Source organism: Medicago sativa, chromosome 5 (genome assembly GCF_051527215.1).
Source record: "Medicago sativa cultivar Bolivia chromosome 5, Bolivia_mono, whole genome shotgun sequence".
In the NCBI taxonomy this organism is placed as follows: Eukaryota; Viridiplantae; Streptophyta; class Magnoliopsida; order Fabales; family Fabaceae; genus Medicago; species Medicago sativa.
In genome coordinates this window covers 14,952,706-14,966,404 of record NC_140753.1, presented here as the reverse complement: position 1 = coordinate 14,966,404, position 13,699 = coordinate 14,952,706, and the positions used below count along the sequence as shown (strand labels likewise).

Below are 13,699 nucleotides of genomic sequence, written 5' to 3'. Positions count from 1 at the left end.
ATAAACGATATTTTATATAAGCAGTTCACGTAAAAAATGACTCAAAACCCTTTCATTTGGGATGTATAAAAATTTCAATTTAATTCAAAACCCTTTCATCTTGCTCAGTCACTCAAAACCCATAAGCAGTTCACGTATTCATCCTCAAACCAACCCAGAAAGAAGCATCTTCTTCAAGACCCATCCAATCGCTCACACGCACGTTCCATTTTTGGCCGCTTCATCTCTTTCCTTCCGCTCGCGTGTCTTCTTCAAGAGCAATCCAATCAAGTAAGTTTTCGATTCTTCATCTCTTTCGCCGTGGACTGTGTTCGATTTGAGTAAGAAAGCTATGATTTTTTTTTTGTCTGCATTTGGGATTAGTGTTTTCTGGTTTGTGTTTAGCGTGAATTCATTCAAAACTAAATTCTTTGGGTTTTCAAACTTAAGTTATTTATTTTATTCCAAGTTCTCTGTTCGTGCAAATCCTAAACCCTAATCCTTTTTCGCTTTCTATTTATTATTCTCTGATTTTGCTTTGTTGCGACACTAATTACGATTCCCATTGATTCTCGTTACTCTGATTCCGCTACTTCATCTTCTAAAACTGTTTAATTTTGAAACAGGTAGCAGAATGTCTTGCACCACCTTCAATGTTGGAACTTCTTTCAATCTTCATCCATGCATTAACCATCAAGTTTCTAACCCGTTTGGGTTCAGAAACCACTTTACTTTCCAAAATTCCTCTACCCATTTATTAAAAACCTTGAATTTAAGCTTCACTCATCATAGCTTTAGCTCACGATCATTCCAAAGTGTTTTCAAATGTTTTGCTCAGAGTTCAGATTCATCAGCTTCTGTTGCTGTTGAGACAAGCAACAATTCAAGTAAGCATTCTACTTGCTCAATCTTTTTAATTCCTTTTGAATATACATCAGTACATGTAAAACCAAAAAGGTTTACACTGCCAGTGCATAGAAATCAATCTCTTTTTGTTGTGAATTCGAAGTGAAAAAGATTAAATGTCTTATATGACATGAATATGAATTGTATACTAACTTTATTGCATGTACTGTGTGTGTGTGTGTTTTTTTTTGTGCTTATTCCTAAGAAGAAAGGATGGTTGTTCTGGTTATTGGTGGAGGAGGACGTGAACATGCACTTTGCTATGCGTTACAACGGTCACCGTCCTGTGATACTGTATTCTGTGCTCCTGGCAATGCAGGAATCGCCAGCTCAGGAAATGCGACTTGCATCTCAGACCTTGATGTTTGTGATGGTGCAGCTGTAGAGTCATTTTGCCGGAAATGGGGCGTGGGACTAGTTGTTGTGGGACCTGAAGCCCCGCTTGTTGCAGGTCTTTCAAATTATTTAGTTAAGGCTGGAATTCCGACTTTTGGTCCATCTGCAGAAGCTGCTGCTCTAGAAGGTTCTAAGAATTTCATGAAGCATTTGTGTGACAAGTATGATATTCCAACTGCTAAGGTCTGTCTTCTTGTTCTGAATCTCACCAAACATATCAACGATTGACCCTTGTTTAATTGGAATGATATTTTTGTGTGTTTTCTTCATGTATTGTATCTTCATAACAAATTCATTACTTCTCTTCCCTTAATTTTGTTCAGTACTAGGACCATGTTTGTATAAACAACTTAGTTGAGTACTTATATCGTAAGAGTTTATCATGTAAGTTTTATGTATAAACTATTTCTGTAATAAAAGATAGAATAAAGTCAAATTGTTTTCATATAAGCTATAAGTTGTTTTCGTAAGCCATCTTGGAGAGTTTATGAAAATAAGCTGAAAATAGCTTACACACATGTCATTAGTTGTTTCTATGAGCTCTCCCAAATAGTCTCACAAGTGATTATGTCAGTAGATAAGTTGTGATAAGTCGGTCCAAACAGGCCCTACAAGGTTCAATTAAAACTGTCTAGTATTTGTAATTGTAATGCTGGCAGAATTTTCTTAAGAGAGTTGTACTTGTCTACTAGTCATGTCTCTTAATATTTTTATTAGTCAGGTTGGAATATAGTTTTGAGAAATGATGCATATAACTAATGGAATCATCATGTTTTGTCCTTATTTGTTCTCTTTATTCCATGTATATGGTGTTCTTCCCTGTCCTTCCTGTTTGTCTGTTTTCCTCCCAGGTTTTTGCCATAGTGTTTACTTATAATGGACTTATTAGTGCAGTACAAAACGTTTACAGACCCATCCGCAGCAAGGCAATATATTCAAGAAGAAGGAGCACCAATTGTTATCAAAGCCGATGGACTGGCTGCTGGAAAAGGAGTTACCGTTGCCATGACACTTGAAGAAGCATATGAAGCAGTTGATTCAATGCTGGTGAAGGGTGATTTTGGTTCTGCAGGTTGTCGCGTCATTGTTGAGGAATTTCTAGAAGGAGAAGAAGCCTCATTTTTTGCATTGGTTGATGGAGAAACTGCAATTCCACTAGAATCAGCTCAGGACCATAAGAGAGTTGGTGATGGTGATACAGGGCCAAATACTGGTGGCATGGGTGCATACTCTCCCGCTCCTATTTTAACCAAGGAACTTCAATCTATAGTAATGGATTCTATTATCATGCCAACAGTAAAAGGAATGTCAGCAGAAGGTCGTAAGTTTGTTGGTGTTTTGTATGCTGGGCTTATGATTGAGAAAAAGTCTGGCATGCCTAAGTTAATTGAGTATAATGTGCGATTTGGTGATCCAGAGTGCCAGGTCAGTTAAGTCATAAATTGCAGTTTCTATCGTACATAGTTATTACTTCATCCGTGAAAATTGAAATACATTGTTAAAGTCTAGAACTTATAAGGCATCGATGACACAAATTGTATTAGGATTCTATAGTTATCATATATGCATGGAGCACAGTCAGTAGTTAAGATATGTTGGTGTGTCACAATCTCGCTTTATAATTCTTTTGCCCTTTTGTTCTTTTAAAAATGTTTTAAGTAACTTTGATGTCTATAATGCTTGTGATTGTTCACTTTTCTTTGTTTTGGTTTTCAAATTACATGTTTATGACAATTGATATTTCTGCTATTAAACAAATTGATATCCGACACTTTCACAACTTTCATCTTATATTCTTTGACATTTTGAAATTTTTGTTACTAAATTGAAGCTATTATAACTTAATTTTTCCTTTTGAAATTTTACACAGGTCTTGATGGTTCGGTTGGAGTCTGATTTGGTGCAAGTTCTGCTTGCTGCTTGCAGGGGAGAGTTGAGTGGTGTATCACTGGACTGGTCTCCTGGATCGGCAATGGTTGTGGTAATGGCAAGTAAAGGATATCCCGGATCATATGAGAAGGGAACTATAATTGAAAACCTTGAAGAAGCTGAGCGTGTTGCTCCAGATATCAAGATATTCCATGCTGGAACTGCTTCAGATTCTGAAGAAAGATTTATTGCAACTGGGGGCCGTGTTCTTGGGGTTACAGCAAAGGGAAATGATCTCGAAGAGGCATGTAATCGAGCTTATCAAGCTGTTGAGAATGTGAACTGGCCAGGGGGCTTCTATCGTCGGGATATTGGTTGGAGAGCCCTTCCTCAGAAACAACATGCGTCAAAGGTGTAAACTACTGTGACAAGGTCAGTAATAGGCATTGCTCAACAATCAATAACAGTTAATTGGATTACAAACCTAGAGCATCTCCAATATAAGTGAGGGTAATCCATAGTTGATGAATCTTGTAATTTATTTTTTTGTATAACAGAATTGATAGGAGAAAAGATGATTAGATTGAGAGTGATACAGATTGATTTTAAACAAAAACTGTCTCACCTAGGTGATCTTTTATGCCTGGGTTATCTATGCCAACCCTATTAAAGAGCATAAAGATACCTAGAGAAGTTGACATTGAACTGCGTTTTTGTATACAGATTGATTTTAAACAAAAACTGTCTCACCTAGGTGATCTTTTATGCCTGGGTTATCTATGCCAACCCTATTAAAGAGCATAAAGATACCTAGAGAAGTTGACATTGAACTGCGTTTTTGTATACAGATTGATTTTAAACAAAAACTGTCTCACCTAGGTGATCTTTTATGCCTGGGTTATCTATGCCAACCCTATTAAAGAGCATAAAGATACCTAAAGAAGTTGACATTGAACTGCGTTTTTGTTATATTCATTTATGCTACACTAACCCTATTAAAGAGCAGAAAGACCCATACAGAAGTAACAATATGAGTATTTATTCTTTTCATATTATACGGATTAAGTAATTGACGGTGAAAGAAACTGTTATGAGAGGTTCAGAGTGATATTAAAACAAGTTGAAACTCAAAAGGGTTGCCTTACATACTTACAGTATGATCTTGACAGAATGAAATAATTACCCCAAAGGACTCCCAAGTCTAAACAGATTTACAATAGTGAGATTTTAAGAGTTGTTTCTTGACTTGGAAATGACATGGCATTTGGAAATGTACAAATAAAATATGAATTAATGAAGGGGTAGAGAAGGATTCTAATCATGCTTCCTCCGGCATTGAAAATGATTGGTGGAAGCAAGTAAAGGAAGGATAAATCTTCACTGAATATCGAAATCTTGGTCCTACGCTTGGTCACCAGTAGCATCAACACTCCAAAACACAACACCTGATTAGTGGTGAAACATGTTTTTTTACAAGGAAAATTATTAGTTATTAATTTGTTAAGGGATAAAGATTTGTTAGTAGCACATATTCAGTCTTAAACCCTCTACATAATATTCCCTCCATTTTCCATTCCATGTGACTGAGTTTATTAAGAGATTTTCAACATAATATTACTTTGGTGTTGTTTTTTGGATGACAAAATGAGTGAGTTATTAATAACAAAGCAATGCTAGCAACATCATTTTAACACACTTTTTCTAACAGATGCTCTTAGGCATTGGTTAAATGAACAAGCCAATATAAAATTATCATGTTGCAAAGTTTTTTTTTTAATGCCAAAAGTGTTTTTTGAAAACTCTTAAGATTAGAGTAATATTTACTTCTTCTTTTTATTTAAACTCGAGACTTTCAACTATTATCTCTTAACTTAAATCAATTAAACTCTTCAACCTTCATATCATGTTGAAAGTGGTATTTTCTACTTTCTAAGAGTTAAACATGCATTATTTTCAACTAACGGAAAGACAGACGTTCCGCTAAAACGTATAGATTATCAACGTTATTTTATATAAATTTTTACTTTCTAAGAGCTAAACATGTATTATTTTCAACTAACGGAAAGACAGACGTTCCGCTAAAACGTATAGATTATCAACGTTATTTTATATAAATTAAAATTATAAGTATAAATATTTGTGACTTTCAAATGTAACAAACTCAACAAACCATATTTATTTTTAAATCTTTTTGATAGATGGTTGTGATTACCGGATCATGGAGGCGGGTATTCAGTCTGTGGTGTGTATGACATGCTGACATCACAGGAACAGCCTCAGTTGCATCCATCTATGGAGTTAATTTGGCATAAACAGGTTCCTCTCAAAGTCTCTATTCTTGCTTGGCGACTTCTGAGGGACCGTTTACCTACGAAAGAAAATTTGGCAAACCGCGGTATCATTCCTATGGAGGGGCGGTTATGTGTTACTGGTTGTGGGCATGTTGAAAATGTGAATCACTTGTTTTTGTCTTGCCCAAATTTTTGGTGCCTTGTGGCCATTGGTGAGGGATTGGCTAGGGGTTAAAGGTGTTGACCCTCAACATATTTCAGACCATTTTTTGCAGTTTATTCATTATGCAGGTTGCTCGAAATCCCGTAGATCTTTATTCCATTTGATTTGGCTTCAATGTATTGCGGTCTCATGGAATGAATGGAATGACAGAATTTTTAGAAATAAGCAGAGCTCTTTACCACAAATGTTAGACAAAGTAAAATCATCTTCATTGTGGTGGTTAAAAGCTAGTAATGTTGTTTTTAGCTTTGCTGCTCATAATTGGTGGTTGAGCCCTTTGGTATGTATGGGTATCGACTGAAAACTTTGTAAATTTGACAGGACCTTGTTCTTTTTGTGATTGTTTAGCACTCCTTGTGCTATAACAATTACATTTGTAGTGGTAATATACTTCATTTTGGCTTGTTAAAAAAAAACAACAATATAACAAATATAACAAAAAAAATTATATTTTTTAATAACAACAACAATATAATATTATATACAAAAATTTGTTTAAAAATATAATTTGAATAACAAAATGTCTGCCAAAAATCTTTATTCTCTTTATTTATAGTATAGATACAAAACTATTATAGATGTCACCTCACATCATAGATGTATTAACTTTATATAACTTACTAACATGCTTCTTTCAAAAAATAAAAACTTACTAACATGCTAACTATTGCATACTAATATTTGTCGTTAGAAAAATAAAGTCATTTTAACTAACTCATAGACCACTACATTAATTTCTCTTCTAGAAAATCAAGAGCTCCTAGAAAAAATAAAATAATTCAAAGAGTTGTTAAAGAGGTAATAGTCATTTTGATCTCTGAATGTATAATAAACATCCATAATAATCTTTTAATGTATCGAAATTTAAAAATAGTTTATGATTCTACACTATATTAGTCAAAATAGTATGTTATCAATCCCCCAGTATCCATATTAGTCAATATAAATATTTATTTATTGTCATATTAGTCTTTATATGTACAGAGTTAATATTAGCACTGAAAAACTATTTTAACGTTAGAGACTATTTTGACTAGCGAAGTGCACAATCATATACTCCCTCCGTTTCAAAATGAGTGTCGCTTTAGCCAAAAAAATTTGTTTCAAAATGAGTGTCGCTTTCAGTTTCCAATGCAATAATAACTTTTTCTTTTGAGTTGTACCCTCTAATTAATACTCTGCACACTACTTCCAAAGTATTACTTTTAAAACTAACCAATGGTTAATAAGAATAATTTGGTAAAATAACCATTCTCTTTCTCTTAATCATTGCATTTCTTAATATGTGTGTAAACACCTAAAACGACACTCATTTTGAAACGGAGAGAGTATTATTTTGGAATTTCAGCATATTGAATAATTATTGTGGCTACTTATTACACATTTCAGGGTCTAAAATGACTATTACCCTTTTATTTAACTAAAAAATATCATGATGTGTACTAGGAACAATCTTTAAGATTTTTTTGTCGAGTAGGATAATTACTAAAAATTCACCTTTAAATAAATGAGTGAAGTGTTTAAAGTTCATAAACGACCTCTATAAATATTATAGAATGTCTTTTTCGATTGACTAAGTTAAGTTCACAACTATTAATATTTATTGAATAAAATCAATATAGATCACACGTTTAAAAATGGATTCCATTCTAAAGTGATGAGATTCAAATTGATTTCATTCAATTTAATAAAATAATAATCATTAAATTAAATGTTGAAAAGAGTGTCGCCCATAGCTTGTATATGGCCTTGCATATATCCCATACCCTCTGCTTGCTTCCTTCACCGATATAACCAAGGTGCATAATAATAATAATAATAATAATAATAATAATAATAATAATAATAATAATAATAATAATAATTAATGTGAATGAATCCGTGATTTTTAAGTTTTCATAAAGAATTTTTCTTATTTTTGCCTCATAGTTTTGCATCACCAAATCAGAGCTTGTTAATCTTGTTTTGTGACTTTAACACGAAGGAAAGGAACCATCAGGTTTGGTATCTGTTCCCTTCAACCATCACCAACCCAATTAACAATTCATTTCCTCTCTATTTCTCTATCATGTTACCAAAAAATTCATCTTTGTGTTTCAATTTCAGAAATCAAGCTAGAAATTCGGTGTTTTTCAATGGCAACAGCAATGGGAAGTGACACATGGAAAGCCCATTTGGCTATGGCAATGGTGCAGTTATTCAATGGTGGCTACCATGTTATTACCAAAGTAGCCCTTAATGTTGGGGTTAATCAGTTGGTTTTTTGCCTCTACAGAGATCTACTTGCCCTTTCTATCCTTGCTCCTATTGCTTATATTCGTGAAAAGTATGTTCCTTTTTCCTTTCCCTTTTGAATTTTTGTTATAAAAATGTACTCTTTTGTTGTTTTATTTATCTGGGTTTGGATGTGATTGAAATCCGTTGCCTTATTTTTAATCCTTCTTTTATAAAATTTGAATTTTTATTTGGTTCTGTAAGACTCTGATAATCTGACTGAGTAAGTATAGAAGAAAACAGAATTTATGAGTAAGAACAAATAGACAAAAGTCAAAAGTCAGTATTGATCTTAGGTGATCAAGATGATTGGCCGAGCTTGAACAGTGTTTTGTCAAGATGGATGTTGGGGGTGGTACCTGCAAACATTCCAACTTTTAAGTCAATAAGAAAGTGAAAAGTGAGAGGTTTTAGATGGAAAAAATTGTGTACCTTGCATTGCTGTGAAGAATGGTATTTAGAGGTGCCAAAGAGGAGCCGTTGGAGAGTGATGGAGGGGCGAATGGCGCCTATCAATGCCTGGATCCGGTGGCCGTTGGGAGGCATTACTAATGGAGCCATTGGAGAGGATTCAAGGTTGGGAAGTGGTTCCGTTGGATAAGGTCTTTGTGAAATGGGTCTGAAGATAACGAAGGACTGAACCTTGGGCCAATTCAGAACAAGTTTGTTACATTGATTCACTTCCAAGTTTTAGAGAGCTTGGATCTCTCCCTCCCAAATCTTAGTCCAAATAACCAACTTCCCTTTTCCCACAACTTTCCTTTTCCCATAACTTCCCATTTATTACTCAAATATATAAGAAACATAACATATAACTACCCTCTTTCAATAATCAGAAACTAACCCACTTAGCTGGGTCTCCTATGGTAATGTTTATCAATGATTGATCTAACAGTGTGTAAGTTATATAAGATCAAAAGCAAGTGATGGCTAAACTTTAGAGATAAATACATATGTATCTGTATTTTGATGTCAAATAACACAAATGTTATGATTATGGGTTTTATGACCTACAATTTTTTTAAGATTAGGGTGTGGGATAGTATGAGAATATTCCCTAGGTCTCATATTATGTTCCGGTTTGGAACATTTCTTTGTATCAGATTATTTGTTATTTTAGAATATGAATGAGAGTATTAATTATTTGTTATTTTAGAATATGATATATTCCCTTACTATATTTTATGATGTTGTTTATTCCTTTTCACATTAGTTTTTTTTCTTTTTGAAAAACCATATTATTGGTGCGAAGTATCCACTGATTTTTTGCCAATGACCAATTTTCACCTGGGAGCCGGTCTGACCACCTTTAGTTTGATGTTATTCATTATTATTTAAAAAATCTTGTTCTAATATTATTGTTTGTTTGTGCCCAGTGCTTTCAGACTTCCACTTTTATGATATATATGCATAGTAGTTAATAGCGGATAGCGGCGCGTAGTGGCCGACCCCAAAAATGCTATAGCGGGATAGCGCCTAGCGCTATGACCGCTATTTCATAACTTTTACGACATAATTTTACATCACCCGTAATTCCCAATTGGTGTCTTCTTGCTCTACTAATTCCTCCATTGCTGACCTTATCACAGAAATCACAGTAAATCTTTTTCTTATCATTCAAATCCTTCCAATGATATTAAATTGCCAAGCAATGTCGAGATTATCACCGGTCCGTTTATGTCTTTGAGCACATGAGTCAACAGACACAGAGTTTGATTGAACACCAGAAGCTGATGCTGCCATGACTGTGTTGTCCACAAAAACAACAAAAATAAGGAAACAGAGAGCAGAATAGAGGATGAACAAAACAGAGGATGTTTGTGATATGTTTATGAACAAAACAGAGAGGAAGATTTTTAGAAGAGAGCAAACACGAGGTCAAGAAGTTACAAACCTGAGGAACGGCGGCGGTAAGGAACGACGGCGGATGACGGTGCGACGACGGCGTTTTACGGTGAGAAGATGTACAAATCGTCCGTTTTTTGAGAGAAATGCGTTTTGGGGTGAGAAGATGAAAGGCGCCGTAAAGAATGAAAGAAGGAAGAGAGAAAATGAAGTTATTAGGGTTTGACAAAAATGACAAAAATACCCTTGTTTTTTTTTAAAACCAAGGAGAATCTTGTATTTTCACGTAAAATGAAATAGCGGTGCTAGACTGCAAAACCGCTATGCAGTGTTGCGGCCGCTATTGCGCCGCTATCTCAACGCTACGCCATGGCTTATTGCATAGCGGTCCGGTACCGCACCGCACCGCGCGGCCGCTATTGGCCGCTATAGCGCCGCTATTAACTACTCTGTATATATGTGGTTGACTAGTTTGATTGTTAGCAGCATAGGCCAATACCTGCTATGTACATTTAATTATGCTACAATCTGCATATTCAAACTTTAGAAATAAAATTTAACTTACAACTTCTTTGTGCCCTCTAAGTCTGATTGCATTGTTCACTTTTCTAACGTTGTAAGAGTATTTTTGATCATACCATGATGGCTGAAGACGAACACGACCGCCCATTACTAAGAACCTCCTGACATCATTCTTCTTTCTTGGATTAACTGGGTGAGGTTTTTTATACTAGTCACTTAGTTCCTATTTCCTTCACATACGAGTGAGAGAATCTTTTTATTGACTGCTGTGGCATTTTTGCTTTGTGATTCATGACCAGGATATTTGGCAACCAGCTTCTGTTTCTCATTGGTTTAAGCTATACAAATCCAACTTATGCTGCTGCCACACAGCCTGCCATTCCAGTCTTTACATTTTTGTTCGCTGTAATTATGGGGTCAGTTTTGTGTATCATAAAACACAAACACAAATTGCACTATGTGAATTATTAATAAACTTATACGGATAAACCAGGACATACAGTAATACATACCTTAATGAACTTTTTAATGCAGTACAGAAAGAGTGAACTTGCTCAGATATGAAGGTTTGGCAAAGGTTCTAGGAACACTTATCTGTGTTTCTGGTGCCATTTTGATGGTTTTGTTTCGCGGTCCAATTGTGATAGGGTATTCAGAAATTGATCATGTAGCACGTAATGAAATTAGTGCGCGAGGTCAGCCCGAACCTTCTGGATGGTTTGTCGGTGGTTTACTGGATCTTGGGTTTGACCATTTTCATCTTGGGGTTCTGTGCTTGATAGGGAACTGCATGTGTATGGCTGCTTTTCTAGCCATACAAGTATGCATCTTTTTACTATATCTATTAAATTAATTAGTTATTAATTACAGCGTCAGCGAACACTTTAGTGGTCTTCAGTTTGTGTATGGTTGGTGCATTTAATTTATCACCGTTAATTATTTTCAGGCACCAGTATTAAAAAAATATCCTGCAAACTTATCTGTCACAGCATATTCATACTTCTTCGGAGCTGCTTTGATGGTGGCAGTGTCGTTTTTAATGACTAATGAGTCAACTGACTGGAGTTTGACATCTTCAGAAATACTTGCTGTTATTTATGCTGTGAGTTACCGAAATTTAAAATCAGTCTCCGATTTCAGGAACCTTTATCAGTAATTGCTTATGATTTTGGTCCATATTATATTACTATATTAAATTGCCGGAGTTGTCTTCAAAATGTTGTCCATTTTAATTAATTGCAACATATCAGCTATCAATTATTGACTGTTTGGTAAAGTAAGTCATTCTCACATAATGATGTAGGAGTCAAAGTTTTTTGCTAGTTTGTTTTACTTTTCAAAGTTTTAACAATGGTTTTATTTTTGATTGACTGTTGGTATAAATTTTTTAACTATTTGTAAATTATTTGGCTCAAAACCAAATGCTGGAGTTTTAAATATTGGCATTACTTGATGCTGTTCCTATTTTCTATCTCCATACTAAATTTGAAATGTTGGTTCTTGAGTCTTCTTCCGATTGCGCAAAACCAAATGCTAGTGTGATATCATCTCATTTGTATGAACCATAGAAAGGACACGTTGTTGCCGAAGCAACTGAACTCGCCGTTGCCCTTATTGACAAAAGCCACGAAAAAGTTTCTACCTTGGAGTGACAGTAGTATAGAGTAAGATGAGATTTTTCTGCTACGACTCAGTTGCATGCTTTGTCCTGTGATGCAAGATTGTTAAATGGAGGGAAAAGATTGAAGAGTATCCGATGTTCTTGCAAATATTCTGATAGATTTTACCTCGTTTAGATTATTTTGGTGGTTTTTTAACGTGTAGATTTCAACAAATATTTTCATTTATTTTGTTCAGGGAATTATTGCATCTGCCCTTAACTATGGACTCATTACGTGGTGTAACAAGATATTAGGGCCAGCTTTGGTTGCCCTATACAATCCACTTCAACCTGCCTTTTCTGCCCTACTGTCTCGGATGTTCCTCGGAAGTCCAATTTACTTGGGCAGGTATAGTATACCTCCTTTTACTTCCATTTATTGATTCATGCATTCTCTATGCTAACTGGAATAAATTGCTACAAAATCTAACATTAACAAAATGTGGAAAACTGCAATCTACCACTTCATTTTCTGAAACAATTTTACTGGTTAGGACTTTACAAAGGGCGCGTCTAATATGAACCTTTTAGAAAAGGGAGGTTCAATGGTGGACAGTTGAAGTTAACTTGATAGTTGATATAGCAAGTTAATCCAATTTTTTGTTGCTATGAAGAAAAGTTAATATTATTGCAATCTGATAACAACACAAATGAAACATGATGTAGCATTGTAGCAAGTCAGTCCATGAAATCCACCATTAGACCATATTAGAAGCCTCCCCTTATATCAAAATGTCATTACTTGATGAAGAAGTTCATCCTCTTTTTTGTAGTATGCATTTTGAAATTATTTTTATTTAGAAGTTTCTTATTATTCTTACGTCATTTTTATCCATGTGACAACAGCATCATAGGAGGATCATTTATCATTGCTGGTCTATATACGGTTACTTGGGGATCATATAGAGAAAGACATGCAACAGTTGGAGTTGTTCCTCATGGATGGGAAGCTGAACCACTCATCCATGACAAGATAGGTCAAATTTTTTCAGGGTCCTCTAGTCTATCTGCAAGTCCAAAGTCAGCAGCTGATTAAGGAAATGAATTACAAATTATCAATGCCTTGTAAAAAAAAGTTTTGTCATGGTTCTTCAATCTGTTACTGCTGTCACATTAATTGATAAATTGGATATAAACCTGTGCAATTCACGGACTAGTTTAGATAAACTTTGTGGTAAGAAAATGTTGTAATTAATAACAAGGATTTTGTTGAAAAATTAAAAATATAAAACCATTTGAGGATTAACCTGATGGAATAAATTCATTGATCACCAAGAAAAACTTAATTATATTTATTTAGTATCAGATTTATTTTTTGACGTTATTAAAAAATCTTAATTATACAAGTTTTTTTTTTTTGGTGGTTCTTTATACAAGTTATAACCATGGAAGAAAGTTAAATGATTAAATTAACTAATTTTTTTTTTGCCTGAAATAAAATACAATCAAAATGTCATCTTGTTGGTTTTTTGTCTACAGTGGTTGCCTTCGACCTAACCGACGTTTTTTCAGAAATTCTTATTCTTCTATTTTTCTATCAATCTCTCTTCAAATTTAATAAATATACATGAGTTGTCATATTTATTAATTAATATGACAACCCATCATTAAATATATATGTAAAATAATTAAACTTATAGGATTCCTTCAAAAAAAAAAATTAAACTTATAGGATTGTAAAAGTTGGTCTAACAAACAAAACAATATGGAAATTTTATAATTCTTATTTAATTG

At 34.3% G+C, this 13,699-nt stretch overlaps 2 protein-coding genes across 5 annotated transcripts; both read left to right on the top strand.

The window, feature by feature from the left end:
- The first annotated feature begins 97 nt into the window (after positions 1-97).
- LOC146920408 (phosphoribosylamine--glycine ligase-like) lies at positions 98-4,164 on the top strand. Of its 4 annotated transcripts, none has more exons than XR_015011775.1 (6): positions 98-270; positions 606-866; positions 1,094-1,464; positions 2,176-2,706; positions 3,152-3,779; positions 4,030-4,164. XR_015011775.1 is itself a non-coding variant. In XM_085713841.1 (5 exons), exons 2-5 carry the CDS (start codon positions 614-616, stop codon positions 3,566-3,568), a joined length of 1,572 nt encoding a protein of 523 aa, XP_085569967.1. In that variant the 5' UTR covers positions 98-270; positions 606-613; the 3' UTR covers positions 3,569-3,993. The 4 variants fall into 4 exon arrangements, 2 of the variants coding, with proteins under 2 accessions (XP_085569967.1, XP_085569966.1); XR_015011774.1 differs by having other exon boundaries at positions 1,091-1,464; XM_085713841.1 differs by lacking the exon at positions 4,030-4,164 and having other exon boundaries at positions 3,152-3,993.
- Positions 4,165-7,382: 3,218 nt separating this feature from the next.
- Positions 7,383-13,225, top strand: LOC146920407 (WAT1-related protein At4g19185-like). Its single transcript, XM_085713839.1, has 8 exons — positions 7,383-7,663; positions 7,771-7,990; positions 10,436-10,498; positions 10,605-10,721; positions 10,840-11,125; positions 11,252-11,407; positions 12,163-12,314; positions 12,812-13,225. The coding sequence occupies exons 2-8, from the start codon at positions 7,800-7,802 to the stop codon at positions 12,999-13,001; spliced, it is 1,155 nt and encodes a 384-aa protein (XP_085569965.1). The 5' UTR covers positions 7,383-7,663; positions 7,771-7,799; the 3' UTR covers positions 13,002-13,225.
- The last annotated feature ends 474 nt before the right edge of the window (positions 13,226-13,699 follow it).

Coding starts and splice junctions, on each gene's coding strand:
- LOC146920408 (XM_085713840.1), top strand. CDS start 614: ATGTCTTGCACCACCTTCAATGTTGGAACTTCTTTCAATCTTCATCCA. Junction 1,465..2,175: donor ATGATATTCCAACTGCTAAG/GTCTGTCTTCTT, acceptor TTATTAGTGCAG/TACAAAACGTTTACAGACCC. Junction 2,707..3,151: donor TTGGTGATCCAGAGTGCCAG/GTCAGTTAAGTC, acceptor AATTTTACACAG/GTCTTGATGGTTCGGTTGGA.
- LOC146920407 (XM_085713839.1), top strand. CDS start 7,800: ATGGCAACAGCAATGGGAAGTGACACATGGAAAGCCCATTTGGCTATG. Junction 10,722..10,839: donor TTGTTCGCTGTAATTATGGG/GTCAGTTTTGTG, acceptor TTTTTAATGCAG/TACAGAAAGAGTGAACTTGC. Junction 11,408..12,162: donor TACTTGCTGTTATTTATGCT/GTGAGTTACCGA, acceptor TATTTTGTTCAG/GGAATTATTGCATCTGCCCT.